The 22,859-nt window shown below is 43.9% G+C and overlaps 1 protein-coding gene across 1 annotated transcript in view; it reads left to right on the forward strand.

The window, feature by feature from the left end:
- The first annotated feature begins 12,407 nt into the window (after positions 1-12,407).
- CHMP4B (charged multivesicular body protein 4B) overlaps positions 12,408-22,859 on the forward strand; it is a 61,114-nt gene continuing 50,662 nt past the window's right edge. The window contains exon 1 of the mRNA XM_036751707.1: positions 12,408-12,823. Within this exon, the coding sequence (XP_036607602.1) occupies positions 12,631-12,823 (193 nt within the window). The 5' untranslated portion in view covers positions 12,408-12,630. The remainder of the gene's footprint in view (positions 12,824-22,859) is intronic.

Below are 22,859 nucleotides of genomic sequence, written 5' to 3' on the forward strand. Positions count from 1 at the left end.
CTGGGGAGGTGAGTGGGACAAGTTTCCATATGTATCAGAAAATGGATGAAGTATAGAAAAGTTCTAAGCTGAAGAGACATTTATTAACAATAGAATGGGGGTGGGGGGAGCAGCTAGGTGGCCCAGTGAGTAGAGCACCAGCCCTGGAGTCAGGAGGATCTGACTTCAAATCCGGCCTGAGACACTTGACACAGTAGCTGTGTGACCTTGGGCAAGTCACTTAACCCCAATTGCCTCGCCTTCACCCCTCCAAAAATAAAAAAAACAATGGAAGTTTCAGAGGGTACAATGGAAGGGGAAAATGGACTAGGGCTAAGGTGGATGGGGATAAGATATTAGGAAATGGTTTCCGAGGGAAAGGTTTTTTTGTCTAGACAGCTGAGACTGAATCATAGGGATGAAGAGAGGAAGTGGTACATTTACTAGCCAAGGGGAATGGGTGAAGGACCATTTGGCTGTGGCTGTCACCATTGAGGGTCCTGTGGTGGAAAAAGTTATCCTCAGTTCTCTCTCAAATACCAGGGAAGAAGGGAAACTGGAATTCCTGTCAGAGGCCCCATTCCTAAAGGATATTCTGAAGGGAAGAAGATTGTGTCTGAGGCTTTGGTGTTGGAGGTCAGAGGCCTAATGCCTGAGGTTCTGTTTTGAGGACTTTGTTTAGTTCAGCAGTAGCTTTGCCTAGATGGCTGAAGTGAGGGCAAAGTAGCAGGATCCTCCAGGGCAGTAGGTTGGGATTGAGGGGAGAAGGGAGGAGGAAGTTAGGCCATTTACTCACAGTCAAAGAAGACACCCCCTCCCTGCCCCTTAGTGGTAGCTCACAAAAGCATTGTTCCCTCTGACACTTCTGCCCTGGTGGTATCTGGCCCTACCAGCAGGCCTTCTCAGCAGAAATGTCTTCCCCTCTCCAAGCACCATTTTCTCATCTATTAAATGAGTCGTTTGGAACAGATCCATACCAGTTTCAAATTATGAAAAGTGGAGGTGGTTCAAATCAGTGAGTTCTCCTTTGTCCCCATTTTATTCTGCTGTTAGGTCAGCATTTCTGTCTCATCCCCTGAAGTGGTGCATTTATCCAAGTGGGAGAGTTAATCAAGACAAATAGGCCTCATTGACTTCATTATAGGGAAGCTAAACTATTTATTGGGGGCGGCTAAGTGGCACAGTGAGTGGAGCACTGGGCCTGGAGTCAGGAAGACCTGAGTTAAAATTCAGCCTCAGACACTAGCTGTGTGACCCTGGGCAAGTCGCTTCACCTTGTTGGCCTCCGTTTCCTCATCTGAGCTGGAGAAGGGAAATGGCAGACCACTCCAATATCTTTTCCAAGAAAACCCCAAATGGGGTCCATGAAGAGAAGGATGTGACTAGACGACAAGAAGCTATTTATTGCAGGGACTAAGTGGCTTAGGTCAAATTTTAACCCAGAGCCTTATGGTCCCCAGCATGAAGCTGAGGAAAGTCTTGTGCCTAGTCATTGCAGAATATCAAATCAAGCAACCAGCAGACGTTTATTCAGTGCCTTTTAATGTGCCAGGTGCTGGGGAGAAAAAGATAACAATGAATAGTGCCTGCCCTCAAAGAGCTTATAAGTGGTCTATTGTTAAGATGCGTTTTAGAGAGAGGGTACTAGCAGTGGATAAGGAGTGGATTTAAAAAGGCTTTCTAGAGGAGATTAGAGTCTTGAAGCAAATGAGAGATTCTGAGGAGGGAGCACACTCCAGGTATGATGAGGTAGCCACTGTGAAGGCCTGGAGAAAGGAGGTGGTGTGCTGGGTGTGAGGAACAACCGAAAGGCCAATTTGGGTAAATAACAGATTTAGGGAAGAGGAATCATGTATGATGAGGCTGGAAAGGCAGGTTGGGATCAGGTCATGAAGGGCTTTAAAAGCCAGAAAGAGGAGTTTGTCTTAGCAGCAATAAGGATCCATTGGAGTTTGTTAAGGAGCAGAATGTTATGGTTAGATTTGAGCTTAGGGGACATTGCTTTGGAAGGATGGATTAGAATGGAGAGAGATTCGAGGCAGGGGAGACCAGCTATGAGGCACTATAATAGTCCAGGTGAGAGTGGATGAGGGTGCCATCTTGGACACTGGCTGTGAGAGTAATGAGAAAGAAAGAAATGGCAAGATTTGCCAACTAATTGGTTATGTGGGGTTAGGGAGAGTGAGAAGTTAAGGATAACGTTAAAGTTTTGAACCAAGGGACTAGAAGTGTCCTTGACCGAAATAGAAAAAGTCAAAAAGGTGAGTTTGGGAGAGGAAATGAGTTCTGTTTTAGACATGTTGAGTCTCAGATGTGTTTCAACAATCCGGCTAGCAGCTTCTGTGGGGGTGTAATATCCACCCACAGCCAGCACCCAGAAAGCTGCCAACAGCACAGGTTCTTTTGATCTGCTTAACTAAGGAAAGCAAGGTGAAGGGGTTGACAAGTTTACTTTAATCCAGCATACAGACAGCATTCACTTAGTTCAGGGGAAAAAACCAGCACCCTGAACTTCAGAACAAAATACAAATAAATTACAAACATCAACAGATAGACCCAACACAATTCATAGTTACCAACATCCAGGTTCAGCCCGGGAGCTCAGAACAAGGGCTGGCCCAGAATCACGCTCACTACCACTGCTGTGAGTAAGAGAGTTCCAACAGAAAAGGGATCTTCAAGCTGTCTTCTCTCCTCTTATAGAGTTTTTGGCATCATCAAGCGTCGGCTGAATGACCAGAGTCCAGGCTCTGGTGATTGGTTCTTGAGTTGGCCCCTCCCCTTAGGACCCTGGGAGGTTCACATCCACATAGATTAGGTTAACACCCAGTAGGGCATGGCTCTGGAGTTAACACCTCCCCTTAGCCAGCCCATCTTGGGTCCCACCCCAGTCACCAATCCCACATAGGTTCCACACCTAATAGGGCTCTGGGCCTGGAGCCCAGCACCTAGCAAGGCTCAATGAAATACACTGAGTTACTCAAAGAAAACAAAGGCCATTTTGCTTACCAACACAAGATGTCTATGGTATATGCAGTTTGATATGTCCAATAGTCAGTTGGTAGTGTGGGACTGGAGCTTAGGAGAAAGATCAGGGCCTATGTGGAAGCCATTGGCATGGAGATAGTAATTAACCCATGGGAAGTCGTGAAGTGAGAGAATATAGAAAGAAAAGAGGGATGTTGCTTCCATGGTGCTCTCCAGTATTGACAGGGACCTGTGTCACTTCCATTCACACTGACTTCATTTCATTCCTTCCCGACAGGCAGGACAATGATTTCAGGACCCTGATATTTGTATGGCTCTGTATATTTTCCCAAATACTTTCATATTCCTTGGTCCCTTAATTCACATGTAGTATAACATTCATTAAGCATCTGTTATGTGTACCTGTGGTCAGGGCTGGAGAATGTAAGATGAAAATGCTTTCCTTGGCCTCAGAGAGCTCACAAGCTTATGAAGGGAGGGAGGAATCAGGCATATATACTGATAAGTATCCCTCAAGATAGGCAGTGAAAGGGGCAAAGGAGAGACCCAGACAACATACTGTGAGCAAAATTTGAGAAAGCAGATATCATTTTCAGGTGTTAGAGTTGGAAATCTGAGGAGACTTCATTGAAGAACTGGCACCTCATTTGAACCTTGAATGAAGGAAATAGTTTCAGCAGATGGAAAGGGCCTTGGGGTTGACCCATATGAGAGATGGAAGGCAGGATGGTATAGGGAAAGACAATCTTGTAAGATGGGGCAGGGTGGTTTTTGCTACCCCCCCCCCATTTTACCAATAAGGAAATAGTGACAGAGAGTCAAAGTGAGTTGTCTACAGTCACACAGCAGAGCTGGGCTTAGTACCCAGACTTTCTTGCCTGACTCACCTGCTATGCCATTCTGCCTTCTCATGATAGACATGAAGACCTGTTAGACTGCCATTTTGTGATCATCCAGATGAAGGCAAATTCTTCCCAGAAGCTCTCTTCACCTCCATGCCCTTTATTGCAAATTGAAGGAGAGTTGGGGATAGGATGGAAAATAACCTGAGGAGTCCTCCTTGGCTCCCAGCTGCTATTCTCTGTGTCTTCTGGTGAGAAACAGCTGACAGTCCTGCACATTTTCCAAGCCTTCTGGAGAGCAGAATCCTCCCAGCCTTGGATTTTGGTGAGCTTCCTTTCATCTCTGTTGACAGAGTAGAGAGTGACAATGAAGAGCGAAAGTTGGTTCTGTGAGAGTTTCAGTAAATAAAATGACTTTGACTTTCAGGAGGAAGGAGAACCGGTTGAGCTAGTCACATGGAAGAAGCAGCAGGAATGGAGCCAATAGCACCCCCAAGGGCAGTCTGACTACTCTAGGGAGTGGCTGTGACACCAGTGGTCCAGGGTCTGGTCCCCATTCCTGTTCAGTCATTAGAGTCTAGTGACCAGCTATAGGAAGGAATAATTAACAATTAAAATCACAGATTTTTAAGAGCTAGAAGAGACTGAGGACATCATCTAAGTCATCCTGTTATGGATAAGAAAATAGGCCAAGAACAGTTTAGTGACTTACCCAAGGTAGTGCAGCTATCAAGTAGAAGAGTCAGGTCCTCAGTCCCTGCCAGTCAAGTATACTTTCTATTACACTTCATGAAGCTGTTCTTCTGACTGACACAGGCCATTATGTGGCCAACCCTGAGCAAAATGCAGGTACTGAGGCAGGATACTGAGCTTGCAGGGCTCTCTGTTGAGAGAACTGGGTTCCAGTCTCCTTTTTTTGTTGACTTGTTGAAAGTGATTTTAGGCAAGTTACTTTCCCTCCTCTTCCCTCAATTTCCTCACTTGTGCAGGAGAACTTATATAATCATAAGAGCCTCCTTGTACTCTGTGGCTAGCAGGAGGCAGGGGGATAAAAATATCAATGAGGTGCCCTAGTATGTATGAATAACAATTTATATGGGTATTTAGGGAAGTCATTGATTTGATATGCGGCCAATATCAGCTCTGCGTGTGGTCAGCAGGATTGCGTTCCTGGGGGCCTTGGAATAGGATGTAAATCTACAGGATCAATTTGGTCCCCTGCCAAAACCCTGCTCTTGCTGGCTCAGGTTGCACACATTTTTCTCCTCTGCAATTATCTCCACTTGAGTTCTCATCCTAGTCTTGGCCCAGTCTTGTGTTCTTTTTGTGCCCCCGATTCATTTTTACTTCCAGCTTTAGCTATGATCTCTTCACATTACCTTTCTGTCCACCTGCTCCAAGCCATAAAGAATGAAGGGCTATTGGGGAATGAGTCCATTGTCCAGCGTGGTGTAGTGGAGTGAACACAGGCTTTAGACCTGGGTGTTCTTGTGTGACTTTGGGCTAGCAGACCACTCTTCGGGCTTCGTTTTCCTCAGCTGTAAAATGAAAGAGTTGAACTAATTGATGACCTTGGTCCCTTCTACCTCTAAATCCAATGATGTCGTAATTTATCCCAGTTCCCTTCATACCCTAGCTAATCCCTGCTCCCTTCCACCCCCTACCCCTAGTCCTTTTTGTGGAGAGAATATGTTTTTGTATATCTGTCAGTAAGAATATAATCCATAATTCCTAGATCCAGAGCTGGATGGAACCTCAAAGACCAGCTAGTTTAGTCCCCTTGTTTTATAAATGAAACAGCTGGGTCCAGAGAGGTTCAATAATATGTCCATGTTCACACAAGACATATCAGAAGTGGGATTAGAACCTAGGCCCCCTCTTAATCCAGAGCCAATGTTCTTCCCACCTTGCCTCCCTAATCGTGTATGTCAGTTGACTGATAATTGAGCACTTGCTATGTGCCTGACACTGTGCCAAGTACTGGGGATGCAAAACAGGGCAAAGATGAGAGGATAATGTTTCATTTAAATAATTAAGATTAAGCCATTTTAATAGCTATTTCCTAATGGGCCTTAGGAGCTTTGGGGGGCAGGTAGGGGGTACAGTATATAGACTGCCAGACCTGGAGTCAGAAAGACTCATCTAGACACTACTAGCTGTGTGACTCTGGGCAAGTCACTTAACCCTCTTTGCCTCAGTTTCCTGATCTGCAAAATGAGCTGGAGAAGGAAATAGCAAACTGCTCCAGTATCTTTGTGACCTCCAGATGGGGTCACAAAGAGTTGGACACAACTGAAAAAAAAAGCCTTTGAGGCTTTTGCAGTCTCAGACCTAGAGCTGGTGGCCCATAGCACCCTCTTACTCAGAGAGGCATAAGATGTAAAGGGCATGAGAATCAACCCTCCTGCGGCCCCTGGAAACTGAACCACTGACCTCTAATGTGGCCCTGAGCCAGGTACAAAAATGGTCTGTTGTTGAGATAAAGATCTCCAGGTTGACACAGGTGTTCAGGTAGTTCTGCCTTCAGATTTCAGATCTAATGTTGATGGCAGAACCTCCCTGCCCAGTCCCCCCTCTCATGCCCAGACATTCCATTCCCTACCCCTCACCCATACCCACACCCAGGGAAGGTAGAAGCTGGCTTCCTTTGTTTTCTGTTTCATAAGCTCCAGGCCCCTGAGCTCTCCTATTTCTCTTCATGGTTTTGTTTTGTTTTTTTTTTTGGAATGCTTTTAGGCAAAATGAAAAGCCCTTGTTGTTTAGTTGTGTCTAACTCTTTGTGGTCCCATTAGGGGTTTTGTTGGCAAAGATACTGGAGCGGTTTGCCATTTCTATCTCCAGCTCATTTCACAGATGAGGAAACTGAGGCAAACAGGGTGAAGTGACTTGTCCAGATCACTCAGCTGGTAGGTGTCTGAGGTAGGATTTGAACTCAGAAAGATGAGTCCTCCCGACTCCAGGTCTGGTGCTCTGTGCGCTTCACCACCTAGCTGCTGGTCCTTTGAGTTTGTGCCCTGGGGGCACTAGCCAGAATGTGGTGATATGGTTACCTATTGCAGGAGCTTTTAAGGTTAGGGTAGTATGGAGTTTGGACTGAGGACCCAGGAAATATTGGTTTGATGTCTCTCCAGCTCCATCTGTGGCATTCGTTGTTGTTTGTCCTTCATTCTTGAGAACCATGACATCAAGAAGGTGATGCTATGACTTGCAAGTAAATTGGATTTAAGTGAGGGAGGGCCATGCAAGGTCACCTGCCTCACCTTCTCTTCCAGAGCCATCTGGTTCCAGTGGCCAGATATAGATCAAGACAACTGGAGATGGCCCATGGAGACAGAAAATCTAGCTTCAAATTATGACTACCACTTACTACCTATACAGCCCTGGATAATCCTCTTGCATCTTTGGGCCTCGGTTTCCTCATGTGTAAAATGGGAGGGGGGAATGGTGTTAAGCACATGAAGAAAAAGCAGTACCCATCTCTGGCAGGTTGTAGCAGAAAGAACCTTGGACCTAAAATCAAGAGAGAGCCTGCCCTTCCTCCTCAGCCCAGGGCTCTTTCCATTGGCTGCACTGTCTGCTTCTCTCTAATCATAATGGAAGAGCAGTCAAGCTGAAGCTCTGATTAGTAAATGGCTTTACAGCACATTATTGATCTAATTCTAGTCCTGGCTCTGCTACTGACCATGCGTGACCTTAAACAAATTCCTTCCTCTTTCAATTTAATGAACATTTATTAAGTCTACTATGTGCAAGACACTGTGCTGGTCACAGGGGTTACAAAGAAAAACAAAATGGTCCTTGACCTCAAGGAGTTTACATTCTACTGAAGGTGTTGTGGTGGGAAGGGGTAGGAGATACAACACGTACTCAGCTAGCATAAGTCTATATAATGTAATTTCTAGCAGGGAGAAGAAAGGTCTTGGGTAGAAAGAAGGTCACACCTGAGCTGAGTCTTGAAGAAAGCAAAAGATTCTAAAAGACAGAAGAGGGATGGGAATGTTTCAGACATGGGGTGGGAGGGATGGAATATTGTGGGTAGGGAGCAGCAAGTAGACTGGCACAGGAAGTACGTAAAGGAGAGCAATAGGAATTAAACGGCAAGGGTAAGAAAAAGCTAGATTGCCAGACTGAGATTTGGTGTTTAATTCTAGGGACAACAGAGCATCACTGAAGATATTTAAGTAGGGAAGTGATGTGATCAGATCTAGGTAAAAGATGGAAATGTATGGAGAACAATGAGGAAGATATTTTAATTGTGTTGGTTAGGGGTAATGTAGATTTGGACAAAGGTTGAGGTTGTTTGAATTGAAAATTGGGGACAGTTAAATCAATGAGAATTTTTTAAGGGCTTACTCTATGCCTGGCACTGTACTAAGTGCTGGGAATACAGATATAATTAGAAATAAAGACAGTCCTTGTCCTCAAGTAGCTTACATTCTAATGGAGGAAGACAGTACATGAAAGGGAATTTAAAAGGGGATAGAGGAATGAAGGTACCAATTGTGTATGGGGGTTGAGGGAGAGGACTAGTCAGGGTTGATTCTGAGGTTGCAGACCTAGGTGGCTGGAAGGATGGTGGTGCCCTCAACAGAAATAGGAAGTTCAGAGGAAGGTGGGTTTTGAGGAGAACCAGATGAGTTCCATTTTGGATATGTTGAGTTTGATATGCCTAGAGGACATCTAAGGGGCCATATCTAGCAGGCACTTGGTAATATGAATGGCTTGATGGATAGCGTGCTGGCGTTGGAGTGGAAACCAGAGTCCCCATTCTGTTTCAGACACTTAATAGTTGTGTGACTCTGGGCAAGTCTCTTGATCTCTTTCAACAGATGTTTCCTCATCTATAAGATGAGAATAGGAATAGGCACTACCTGCTTGTGAGGACCAAATGAGATCATGGATATAAAGCGCTTGCAAAACTCAATACGACATAAATGTTAGATGTCATTAGAGAGAGGCGGCCCGGCATAGTGGGTAGATAGCTAGCCTTTTAGCTCAGAGAGACCTGAGTTCAAGTCCTGTGACCGACACACACTGGCAAGTTACTTAACCTCTCAGTGCTCTATGCTAGTGGTACCAAACTCAGATCCGTATGTAAGGATCTCTGCAGGCAACCTATTGACTTAGTTTTAAAATGTAATTTCTTCTATGTTTTATTGTATTTTTATTTATTTTGTTAAATATTTCCCAATTGAATTTTAATCTGTGTCTTCCCCCCTTCACCCCCCCACCCCAGTCACTTCTATGCTAGGCTACTCTCTAAGTCTAAAAGTTGCAGAGAAGGTGTTGACCTTCCTTGGGAAAGAAGACCTTCATTCCTTACCTGGCAGTTCTTTAGTTCTTCTTATTATGCTAGTAGCTGGTAGTATTACTTACTAGTAGTATTATGGGACTAGAATTCAGGATGGAGCTTAGGTCTGGTTGGATATGTAGGGTTTGGTATCATGGAGATAATAAATGAATTAAAGGGAGATAATGAGATCACTAAGGGAGAGAATGTGGGCAGAGAAGGGGACCCAGCACATTGTTTTGGGGTGGCAGAAGAGAGATGACCCAGGACAGGAAAGCAAGAAGAGGGGGAAGAACCAGAAGACAGCAGCGAGTGCCATGGAAGCCAAGACGAGAGAGGGCCTAGAGGAAGGGTGTGAATAGTGTCGAAAGGTGTAGACAGCCCAAGTACTATGAGCACTGAATTCAAGTCCATTGAACTAAGTAGTTCAGAAATTGTTGGTGACCAAATTGTAGGGTCAGAAGCCAGAATGTAAAAGGTTGAGAAGTGAGAGGTGAGGCAATGGAGAGAATGCGTGTAAATAGCCCTTTCTAGGACTTTGGCTGCCAAAAGATATGTAAGTTAATAGTTTGAGGAGATGTAAAGGTCAAGCATAGGGTGCTTTTTTAGAATGGGGGAGAAGCAGGTTTATAGATTAGGAGATGGTGGTGCAGTGGATAGAGCTTGGGCCTGGAGTCAGGAAGACCTGAGGTCAAATCTGGCCTCAGATACTTACTAGCTTTGTGACCTTGGACAAGTCACCTAACCCTGTTTGCCTCAGTTTCCTCATCTGTAAAATGAGCTGGAGAAGGAAATGGCGAACCGCTCCAGTATCTTTGCTAAGAAAACCTCAAAATGGGGTCAAGGAGAGGCAGACACAACTGAACGGGTTGAACAACAAAGATTAGGAGATATTGAGGATGAAAGAGGAAATGATCTAGAGGGCAAGTTGTTGGAGGAGATAGAAAGGAATGGGGTCAAGATCCTCCCTCTTGTCAGAGACTAGAGCAAAGGAGGAGAGATTAGGGGATGGTGTCAAGGGGTTTGAGATGGTCCCTATTTTCTTGGTAAAGTAGGAGATGAGGCACTTTACTGAGAGGGAGGAAGGAAGAGGTGGTGGTGGAGGAGACTTGAGAAGAAAATGTTTGAAACAGCTTGGAGAGGCCATCAGGAAAGAATGAAAGGCTTTGCCATGCAGTAAGCCCAGTTGAAATTTGATCATTTCAATCTATAGCAGACCCAGTCAGCGTAGCTGTATAACCTTCCGCACCATTGGAGTAGGAATGAAGTTCAAGGGTTGTAGTTAGCTGTCCCAGGCCGGCAGCTATAGGACAAGAGAACAAGGGAATTAAGGACGGTGTACTGGTCAGGCCCGGAAAAGGGAGAAACTTGAGATAAGAGCAGAGACAACAAATTCTGAGAACCGGGAGGGGTAGTGTAACTTGTAGAATAGGTTTAGGAGGGGTGAGGCAGTGGGAGTGATTGAGAGAGAGGTGGTTATCATCAAACAAAGGAATTTCAGATTTCCTGATCAAAGAGGCAAAAGAGTTATGGGTAATGGTGACTTTGAAGGTATGACCCTCCCTTTGAGTTGCTGAAATGGAGTGAAGGTCATGGGAGTTGAGGACATTGATGATTTGGTATGGTAAGCCCATAGTGGAAGGGATATTAGTGTGCCTAGGTGTGTTGCGGTGGACAGAGAAGACTAGATTTGGAGTGAGGGAGACGGGTTCTAATCCTGCCTCAGAGATTGCTGGTACTGTGATCCTACACAAATCATTCAACATCTCTGAGGTTCTGTTTCTTCTTCTATATAATGGGGAGTGTAAAAGCATCTTCTTTGATCGTGTTTTGAGACTCAAATGGGAGAGGATCCATAAAAAGTTTTACAAACTTTAAAATACTATAGAAATGTGAGCTATTATTGTTATTTAAGCCCCCAAGAATGAGGCCAAGCTTTGGGGTGGAGTGGAAGACTGCCAGCCAGTTGAAGTCCTTCAGAAAGGAGGATTATGACCTGGGGGCTGGTAGATCAGTATAACCAGGAACTGTGTACAGTTGATATGGAGTAAATATGGGTCATATCTCAGAGAAGCTGTTCCATTGTGATAACAGAAGTAGGGTTCTCTTAAAGCCCCTTACAATCTGGCAACATTACCCTACTTCATACATTCTCTGCCTTCCAGCTTAGCTGGCCTAATTGCCTCCCCAGTATTTCATCTTCCCTCTCCCACTCTTTGCACAGGTTTTTTCCCCCATAACTGGGATGTTTTCTCTCCTCACCTCTGCCTGAAGGTATTCCCTGGCTACCTTTAAGGTTTAACTCAATTGCCAGTCTTTCCAATTCTCCCAGGTTCCCCTTCCCAGCTTTGTAGAAGTTTGTTATTTGAGCACATGCTGCTTTTCTTGAATTACTGCTATATAGAGGTGAACTATTGTTATTCAAGTGTCTTTTTAGGGACATAGGAACAGGACTTTTTGCTTTTGTATGACAAGATATGGGTCTAGGTGGCGCAGTCTACAGAGTCTCAGCATTGTGTGTGACCCTCACAGAGCATAGTATTTTTAAAGATCATAAGGGTCAGCTAGGTGTCGAAGTAATTAGGGCATCAAGCCTGGAGTCAGGAAGACCTGAGTTCAAATTCAGCTTCAAACGCTCCCTGGCTGTGTGACCCTGGGCAAGTCACTTAACTCTGTTTGCCTCAGTTTCCTCATCTGTAAAATGAGCTGGAAAAGGAAATGGCAAACAGCTCCAATATCTTTGCCAAGAAAAACCCAAATGGGGTCGGGAAGAATAGGACAAGACTGAAAATGACTGAACAACAAAACGACAAGATACAAGTGGAAAGTCACTCTCTTGAGTCAGTCCCTGCCTCTGAAGTTTACTATCTGTGTGATTCTAGGCAAGTCACTTAAGCTCTCTAGGCCTCAGTTTCCTCATCTGTAAAACGAAGTTGGAATAGATGACCCAGGGGTCCCTTCTAGCTAGAAACCCATTATCCATGGGATAATTGTCCATATCCAAGTGAGTGCGGATCACCAAAACAGGTGTTTAACAAATGCCTGTTGAATTGATTATAAAGTGCCCTAGAGCTGTTCTCTGCTTCCGGCACCAAAGGACAGCTCAGCACCAAATCAGGTGTCACCCTGACCTGGATCAGGATGCCAAATCACTTTTTTCCTGGATTGAGGCCCGGGGGTGGACTACAATTCCCAGCACACGCTAGCCCTCTTTGACCCAAGCAGTGTCAAGGACTACAGCTCCCGGCAGCCAATGCGGCCCAGGAGCGTAATAGACTACATTCTCCCGCGGTACAACGAGGGCCCGCGGGTCGCCAAGTGGGCGGTGCAGATGGCGCGGGCGGTCCCGGGAGTTGTAGTCCGCGTCGGGTCGCCTAGATGCCGCGGGGGCCTGTGGGAGGTGGCGAGTACAGGCCCCGCTGAGGGAGGAGGCGTTTAGTGCGGCCTGAGCCGGGGAGCCAAGACCGCGACTTCGACTGGGGTTCCCGGGCGGCGGCGGAGGGGACCGGGGACCGGGGGGGTGGCGGCACCATGTCGGTGTTCGGGAAGCTGTTTGGGGCCGGCGGGGGTAAGTCCGGGGGCAAGGGCGGCCCGACCCCGCAGGAGGCGATCCAGCGGCTGCGGGACACGGAGGAGATGCTGAGCAAGAAACAGGAGTTCTTGGAGAAGAAGATCGAGCAGGAGCTGGCGGCGGCCAAGAAGCACGGTACCAAGAACAAGCGAGGTGAGCCCGGACCCACGAGCCCGGGGGGGGGGGGGGGGGGGCCTCCTGCGCCACCGACCCGGCCCCGCCCGGCCCCGCCCGGCCTGTGGACGCTGGCCTTTGCCCCTGGCCTCGGCGTCTGAGTCCTGCCCCGGACACGGCCCGCATCCCCACTCCGCGCTGACCCCTCACTCACAGCCTGTCCTTCCCTCCCGTGGCCACCACGCACCTGTGGAGCCTCCTCCCGCCCCCCAGATATCGGGCCTGGACTAGCCTCCTGCCCAATAGGCACAGACCGCCCTGGGGCTCTGGACGCACTCCCCAGCCTGGCCGGGCTATGGGTCTCAGGCTTCCCGTGGATACCCGTCCTTTTCCCCCGCCCCAGCACACTTATTCTATGTCTCACACACACTCTTGCTCCGTGTCACACTTACACTGTCTCACACACACAGTCTTTCTCTGTCTGTCTCTCTCACACACGCTCCCATCCTCCGTCTCTCTCCAGATCGTCTCTCTCCAGATCCCCTCTTCCCCCCCTACCCCCACCCCTCGCCCCCATTCTACTGCCAAAGAAACCCCAGTCTATAGTGGCCTCTTTCAGCCCAGCCAATACCATCCCATGCCTCTAGCCTCCCATAGGCTGGACCCCCCACTCTTCACTTCTTACACCCTACCTTCTTCTCCTCCCTTCCCAATATACTTTTATCTGCTTGCCCCCAATATCCCTTTTCCTTTTCATTCTCTTCCCCAGCTCCCCCATTCATCCCCCAGCCCCAACTCAGGACCCTTATTTGTGTCCCACAACTACAACTTCCCTATCCCAGAGTTGTCTTGAGAAATTCTCTTGTGACTCACTCTCTTATCATCCACCATGCACCTCCCACTTCTTGACGTGACTGAAAACATTGCCTAAGCCCACTCATTCACTCCCTTGCCTCCTCCACCAACATCAGGGATCCCTAAGAAGTGGTCAGCCCCCCATTCTTCTTGTTTTAGGGGCATTGGGGGGTGGATGTTGATTATTGCTGGTGAGGAAATGACAACTGTGGTACCACTTTTCCCATCTCCCCTTACTCTCAACCACAAAAAATATAATGTATATATGTTACTGCCTGTCAGAAGGTAGGTGAGTGTTGCTTTCTGGACTCCTGTCCCAGATCAAACTGGAGCTTCTGTTGGAAAGGAAAGAAGGTCTCTTGGGCAAACAAAGCTGCCCCCCCTTCTGCAGATTGATGACCTTCTGCCGTCTGTAACCTTCCTCTGTGTTTTCCTTTGCCAGACCAGTATGTTCCATTATGCTCAGCACTCTGCTTGTAATTATAGGATTATTTTTTCAACAGATGTTGGCATTTTTCAAGGCTTTGCCTTGCTGTGGGGGATCGGTTTACCTCAGCTCCTATATGATACGGCAGATGCTCAGAGGTTTTCTGTGGTCCGTAGTTCTAGAAAATGGCAGTGGAACCCCATGCAGTTTTTGGCAGTTAGGTGATTTTAAAAATTAGTATCCAGAAGTCTTGAAGAGAAGTTGTCAATGTCATTTAAAATATAGATACTCTTAGTTATCTATTCTCAATAAATAAAGTGTTAACATTTTTTTTCTGGCAAGGAAAGGCAGCCTGATTGGAGTGAATTTGTGCTTCGTTAATTTCTCTTCCTCTTTTGAGACTATGTCCTGCTCCTTTTTATGCAGGGTGAAGAGGGCTACAAATGTACTTTCTAGTTTTCCACATGTACAGTCTCCTTCATATGATCCTTGGATCTCTGTTGCTTCATTATTCTAGGTATCATCAGAGTACTAACCACCTACCTAGGCATAGTATTGTGCTGAGTGTGTTATAAATAAAGTAGAAACCATGTCCCTGCCCTCGGGAAATCTCCAGACTGATGTCAAGAGTATCTGTGTGGTTATACAAATAAACATGTACAGTATGTAGTGGAGTTGAGCGGGAATGCACTCAGATAAACATCATTGAAATCCAAATCAGCTGTTAATACTACATTATCCAAGTGTTCATTATGGCATGTTGAGTTGGGGGTGTGGGGCAAAAGTTTGAGTCCAACATTTCATTTCTAAACTTTTGTCTCATTTATTAATTCAGACATAGAACTATGAAGCCTTGTGCTAAGTTCTAGGAGGATAAAAAGATGAGAAAGATAGGGGCCTTATCTTCTGGGACCTCAGAGTCTATTAATTCCTTCAATAAATTGGGGTGGTGATGAGGCTCTTATTTAGAATCCTCTGATAAAACCTACCGTTTGTGAGTTCCCGAGGACAAATTGTACATGCAGGCAGCTTTCTTCAGTGAGACCCAAATAGAAAAATGCGTTGTAGTTGGGCAAAAAATGGAACAAAATGAAATTATTTTTGTGTTCAAGCAGTTTTGACATTTACAGACTGTGGACATCTTTACTGATTTTCTCCTTGTGAGAGTCAGCATGAAAGCTAGTAGGGGAGCTAAATCATGTGGTAGAATTAGACTCAAACGTTCTGGGTTTGAATCTCATCTCTGCCTCATCTATCAACTGTGCGATCTTAAGTCACTTCATCTCTCTAAAGTGTCCTCTGTAAAATGAAGGGCTTGGACTAGACTAAATGGACTCTACCAGTCCCTTCTAGCTCTAAATTCTTTGATCATGATATTATCATTTGGTGAAGATTCTTTTATTTTTAAGGTCTGTCACCAAAAAAAAGAGATCAAGGTTTTCTAGAAAGGCTGTATTTTGATTGAACATGAAAAAGTATTGCTTTGTAAGAAACTGGAAATTGGGAACTGAACATTTTCATTGCTGGTGATGTATGTGTTTAAAGTTAAGCTTCAGGGCTAGGAACTGAATTCTTAACCCTCTTACCTCCCCCATTCCCATTTTAGCACCAAAGCCCCAGTGCTTATGTTATTTCCCTTAGATCAATGTTTGCAAAACAGAACATGAGTTCTTTTATGAGTTAATTTAGATGAAATGAACAATGCCTAATAGCGTATGTAGAAATTTGGCTATAGTGGGAACTCTGCCACCATCAAATCATAATTATTGTTAGAACTGGTACTTTTCTCATATTTATTGAAGTCACTCTAAATGTTTTATTGTGGGAGGATATCTTAATGAGTTAAATTTATTGCTGATGAGGACTCCCTGTTCTCTGATAGAAGCATCAAGTTGAAAAACACTGTATCTTACTGGTTTATGTGCTCACAGATTCTTCTCTCTAAGAACACTTGTGGAAAACTAGAAAAATGTCAAGGAAATTGTTCATCAGAAAGGAGACTCCGGTCTGGGTCATGCTTAAACTCCTTGTTTGAACCACCCAGTACACAGTATGGAGTCTCGTTTGTTTTTTAAGACTACAAGAGTGAAAGAGACTGGTATTTCAGGGAGAGTTTGGGTCCACAGATGCCTAATTGGATGTTTTTGTTTTATTAACTCTGTCTCTTTTGCATCCTCTGTTTGGCAGGAAGATTAAATATTTGGGTAGTGATTACAAAAGTATATGCACAGATTAAACTCAAAATGGATTTTACTTAGGTCCCTTCCAACTCTGAATCCATGGTCCTAGAAGTTCTAAGCGTGAGAAATTCCAAGCTGAATTACTTTGCTATAGGGGAGATTGTTTTTAGGGGTGGGAAGAAAGGAATTGTAGAACATTCCTTAAGTAGATAAGTGCAGGGTTAGTATTTCTTAGACAAAATCTCTCTCCATGTTTAACATTTTAGAGGCTGGGGGAAGGGCAGGTAGTGTGGGAAGAGTAAAGTGGAGTTGCTACAGATTTTATCAGTTCCTTCAGGGTCATAAAAGTTTGTGAAAGATTGGTTCTCCTGCCCAGAAATAATTTGTCATTGCTTTGTCATAACTGCGTCATTGCTTTTTGTTTTAACTAACAATCCTGATATTGGTCATTATGCTACGGGTCAGGGTTTAATTTAGAAAGACAAGCATACCTTTGGTTAAAGATTATGAATATGAACAGGCATATTATCTTAAAATAGGGCCTGTTTTTAATGTCTTCTCCAGAAATTAATTCAACACCGTATGAGTCAGTCTGTCATGAATGAGCCCTTCTGCTCTATAAGAAGAAGCCACCTAGCTCTCTGGATAGCCAGTCTGCTCTATGGAAAGCAGTATCCCTCAGCAGGTTGTACTGGGTCTGTGCACATAGGGTGCTCAGTAAATGAATGCTAAACTTCTTCCCTAAAAGACTAATTTTCTTAATTTCCAGCTACTCCAAGTGTGGGTGCCAGCTATCATTTTGAGACCCATCCATAGCTTTTTCTCCTACAAATGCTCAATTTTCCAAATCTGAGATTGCTTTTTTCTGGGCACCAGCTCTAGGCAAAGACTGGCTTTAGAAGGATGAAGTATGTGCTAAGTGGTTGTATATTTTGCTATATAAAAATGGAATTTGAGGTAGAGAGGTTGGAGAGTGAATTGTTCACCTCTTTGACCCTTTCTGTGGCAAAATCAGGAACAGTAGTAATAGTGTGCTAGTTTGGGGAGAAGTGTGGGAATTATTAGTTCTTTAATTCAGGGACTGTTGTAAAATGGACTTTTAGTATCAACTAACTTTGGGGTTTTTTTTCCATTTACAACGCAATAAACTGGTTTCTATAAAGGTTAGGAGCCTGTGAAGCCACCAGGATGGCAGTCCCTTTGTTGGCCTCCGGGGCTTCAGAAAATAATTCGATTTCTCTGTCTTGTCACAGAAGCCTCTTAACCCCTGAAGTTCACCCTATCCCTGGTCTTCTCACATGTAATATGCTCCTGCAAGTCCCTTTCTCTTTTTGGTTGGTTCTTCCCAGAATTTCTATTTTAAGGAATATGTCCAGGCCAGCGTGTCTTCATTCCCCTTCAGGCCTCACTCCTGACTCTGGAATTTCCCTACCATGTCCCTTTATGGTTGATTTCTGCACTTTGCTCTCCTTCCAGCTTCCCTTTATGAGTTGTCTTCCTCTGTTAGAATGTAAACTCCTTGGGGGCAGGGAATGTCTTTCTGTACGTGTTTTTTTTCCCAGAAGAAGAGCAGCGGGGCTGTAGTTCAGTGCTTTTTGACCATATATGGTAGAGGAGGGTGATCAGAGCCTCATGCCGAAATGGGGGGAAGAGCAGAATGGAGGTGGAGGAGAACAGTAGGCCTGAAACTCGGCAGGCTTAGAGGATTTTCCAGGAGTTGTGAAGCCATGAAACACAGAACTCAGAGCATTATGTGGAAATCAAAATATATAAGTAAAACAGTGTCCCCTTGCGTTTAGATCCTGTGACAGTCACATGCTAAGGCATTTATTATAGGAGAAGATTTGGCTAGAATCATTTAAAGTTAACAGCATTGGATGGTAAATGGTGTGTAGGTCTAAGAGGAATTTAAAATAACGGCCTCGAATATAGAATCTCTTGGTAGACCTCATCTGAGACTTTCAGATTGTCATGATTTTAATTTTTCCCATTTTGCAGGTGACATGAAAGTGGATATAGGGTGAACTAGACAGGGTAGAGGTTAGACACCTGGACCCAAGAACAAGGTTGTTTAAATTCTTTGGAAGGGGAATAGTATGAAACTAACCCTGGGCACTTACCCTCCACCTCCAGATCTGATAATACCCTGGGTTTCTCTGAGGAGTTAGGGGTAAGATTATCTTGCAAACACAGGGTCCTCCAGGACTGTGATCCTGTGAAAGGCCGGTGGTATAGTAGAGAGTGGCCTGGACTTGGAGTCAGGAAGTTTAGGTCTGAATCCTAGCTCAGACCTGAGCTGTGTGATCCTTAGTAAGTCATGATAATCCTAGACAGTATGCTGCATTCAGATAGAGGGACTCTTTATGGTCTTCGTATGCATATCACCCAGCACGGTGCCTTGCCTGGCAGAGGCTTACTAAATATTTGTTGAATTACTTTAATATTACCTCCCTTGAGTAATATGTACGGCAACAGACTGAAAACTAGGGAGTCTTAATACCTTCTCTCTTTTCTGCCGCTGTGTCGCCATCACGACAAAAGTGGAAAGGAATGAGGGCCATTTTATATTTTTCTTTGTTTTATAAATTACCATGATTAAAAAATTCCTTGCCAAGTGGTCACCTCAAGTGTGGCCCTTTGAATGAGTCCAAGTTTTATAGAACAAATCCTTTTATGAAGGGGATTTGTTCTGTGAAGTTTATATTCAGGCAAAGGGCCGCACTTGAGGACCTAGAGGGCCACAGGTGGCCTCAAGGCCACAGGTTCCACATCGCAGCATAGGACTTAGTGGAGGAGATCTTTGTCCGGTGACTGAATGGACATAGTTCTGGAGGAGCTGAATGATATCAAACTTTACATTCTTGCCATTAAAAAAACCAAAAGAAAGAAGGAAGTTGTAGCTGAAGCAAAGGCTGGCTCATAGGTTCTCTTTAGAGACTGCAAAGAGTGACAGAACTGGTTTTAGTGCGTTCCTAAAGGCAACAAGAAATGTTTCGTGGGGTACTTGGCCATCTTGTATTTGAAGTACTACTCATAAGTATTTATAAAAAGATCATGATGAAAATAACTGCAGCTTATTCACTAATATTAATTGCAGAGGAGCTAGAGAAATTCTCTGAGAAACTTGTTAGGATCCTCTAAATTAAATAGTGACTTCAGTGCATAGATAGTTAAAGATGGTGCTAAAAATTAAATATATAAGAAAGTATGGTTTAGGAAGAAGGAATGAGACTAGCCAGTGACTTGTAGATTACACAGAATCCTTACACATTGTTAGAAATACACTTGACACTGAAATTCAGGTATCAAGGACAACTTATTATTATTAAGGAATCCAAAAGAATTGGGCTTATGTTCCTGGCCAGGAGCAGACTCTGCCCTTCTTTAGGAAGGGGGAGTGGGGAATACAGGAGTGAGGTCAGTTTTATTCTGTTAGACTGACATAGGTTGATGCACCATCAGCTCAGTACCTCCCTGCAGAGAACGGATTGGTCCACTCCCTTCTGGGTTACAATCTTCCCTACACGCCCCCAACACGCAATTCCTTGGAATGTTCCCCCTACCTCAACATACGTTCCATGTTCAAAAATGGTGGAAAACTCCTCCCTGTGGGTGTGTAAGGTAATATTCAATTAGCCAATTAAGCATGCGAGGTAGCCATTTGACCCAGTTTTCTCTTATCTGGCCAGTGTAAACCACTTTTCATAACATCCTGAATAACGTTCTGAATCTGATTTCTGCAAAACCACAAACTTCATTCTGATTGTCTGGGGATCCTCAACCTGGTTAATTTTTACTCCCTTCTTTGTTCAAGCTAACCATTAATTATTCTATGGAACTCAATTAACTCTTGTGTGGAAACCTAACTTTCCCTGACTTTTACCAGTCCCTCACAACATTTACATCTTGATCATTTCCTTCAAGAAAAAAATTGGTAGGTGCTAGACGCGGAAAGTACTAAATGACTACAAAAAATGAAGTCGATTCTCTCTTTGTTTAAAAATAAGTTTTTATTGCTTTTTTTTTTAACATCACTATAGTTACCCCAGTGTTCCTCCGCCTTCCAGAGAGCCATCCTGTGTAACAGGTAGTTGTTTTTACAAAGGTACAGAAAGTCATAACTGACTGATACCTTGAAAAAGTCTGAAAATGTATGCAAAGTGCAACACTTCTGGTCCTCTCACCTCTGCAGTGACTTGGGCTAGGAACGTCTTCCCAAGTCTCTTTTTTTTAAGCCTTGCTTTATAGTTTTACAGCGTTCACTCTTGATTTTTTTTCTTTTGGTGGTTCTTTCTGTTTACATTCTTCTGGTCATTGTGTTTATTGTTTTCTTGGCTCTGCGTATTTCACTCTGCATTGTTTCATGTAGATCTTTCCTTCCATTCTTTGTATTCATCATATTCATCATTTCTTACAGCACTCTAGTATTCCATTACATTCGGTACCACAGTTTGTTTAGTTATCCCCTCAATCAATGGACATCTACTTTGTTTCCAATTCTTTAGTCTTACAAAAAACGCTGTTACAAATATTTTATTATGTTTGAGTGCTTTATTCTTATCAGTGGCCTTCTTGGGGCTATAAGACTAGTTATGGAATCTTTGGGTCAAAAGCTATAAACATTATAGTAATTTTATTTGCATAATTCCAAATTGCTTTCCAAAATGGTTATACAGATTTCTAGCTCTACCAACAATACATTAGTGTGCCTAGCTTCCCATAACCCTTTCAGTATTGACTGTAACTATTTTTTAGCATTTTTGCCAAATTGCTGAGTTTAAGGTGGAATCTCAGAGCTTTTTTGATTTGTATGTTTCTTATTACTAGTGATTTGGGTAATTCTTTCATATTAACTGTCAAGAAAAGACTTATTGATGTGAGAATCACCCCTGAATCAGATGTCTGTATATATTTAGACTCCCAACTCGTAATTAGTAAATGACTGTAGTAGTTCCTGGATATTTGCAGGAGTTGAGAGCAGAGAACCCCTGTGATTGTGAAAAACCTCAAGTAACGGAAGGCCCCACCTCAAACTTTTATTTTTAATAATTCTGATCATATTTATTTAACACACAAAACAAATAAAACACCCATAAAAAGTTGCAGTTTCTATGGGAGAGAGTTAGTATTTTGCACACTATTCACGGTCTGCCCAGCTGCTGGTGTCACTGCAGCAACTGCTTCACAGATTTCCTTCTACGTAGAGTACACAAGATACAAAGGTCACTGTGGGAGAAAATCGTATGAATGGGTCTGAATGGTAGAGGGACCAAGAGGAGGCATTCCCAAAGAGATTGTGTAGCCAATACTTGAGTGCACTGAAACTTGTACCCAAATGTAACTGTTTACAACAAACTTAGGTAGTATACTCACGGTAGTAAATGATAAAGTAGGTTTATAATATATAGTATTTTTACATTTATGACCTATTAAAATTTTTAAACATGTGCATCATCTGCAGTTTTCTGCACTATGCTGCAGATCTTCAAAAATCTCTGTTTAATTATTGATGACCAACCTGGAATAACCAAAACCCAAATGTGAAAGCCTACAAATGTCAAGAGATGACTGTAGAGAAAAAAATAAAACTGGAAGGAAGCTATGGTATACAATTAAAACAACTCTGACCTGAGCTATGTAAAAAAGGAATTGATAATGAAATGGGCAACAGAAATAACATCAACACTGAGTATGATAATTTTATATAGAAATTTAGATGAATTGCCCCAGGAAGACCAAAGGAACCCAGAAAATGTCTTAATCAGCTAACACTTCACTTAACTCGCCAAGCAGAGAGAGAGGGAAGCCAAAGGCAGCATCAGTTTAGAATATGAACTCTTCTGTAAAGTCTTAGGAAGTAAGAATATTGATGATCATGAACAGTATTATCTCATAAAGTGGAAAAAAACAGTGGAAGGTTAAACTGACTTAAAGGTTGGCAAGAGAACAAACTAATCAAAGTTATCCAAAGGTCATTTCAGGTTGAAAATGGAAGGGAGAGAACAAACAGCAGAAAAGTGGAAAAGATCTGCAAAGATGTTTAACCTATTTTCATCACTAAGGGCAAGGACTCTCTACATTATTGACATATGCGTGCTAATAGAGAAGATAGGAATGGAAACCAAAGAGAGCAAATGTGGGAAAAGCAGCTGGATTAGATGATGGTATCTGTCATATGATAGGGACAATCAGAAATGAATGGGTGATTTTACAGAATTTCTGTGAGATCCCAGGGGAATGAAATAGAACAGCAGCATGTTCAGAGCTTAATCACCTAAGCTAAATGAACAGTAGTTTGCCCTGATCATGACGCAGGAAAGAACCAAGTGGATGAAGAATGTCTCTTGCCCAGATATGCTCAGATGCATTTTAACACGCATTTGGATGAACGTTTCGGAGAACTGGTCCATCAGTATGTAAATCTGGGACACGCTGTAAATGGATGACTTGAGCCTGGGACTTCTCATCCTGGAGCAATCCTCTATTCCTCCAGCTCCCATTCTCCATTAGCAGGTTCCTCCTGGGGCCTCCATTTCCTCCCAGCTTTGCTTCTGACTCTCTAGACTTTGCCACAATGCCTCAGATGCCTTCTTACGCTGGAACTTCCCTCAGT

The sequence above is a fragment of the Trichosurus vulpecula genome, chromosome 3 (assembly GCF_011100635.1).
Source record: "Trichosurus vulpecula isolate mTriVul1 chromosome 3, mTriVul1.pri, whole genome shotgun sequence".
NCBI classification, from domain to species: Eukaryota; Metazoa; Chordata; class Mammalia; order Diprotodontia; family Phalangeridae; genus Trichosurus; species Trichosurus vulpecula.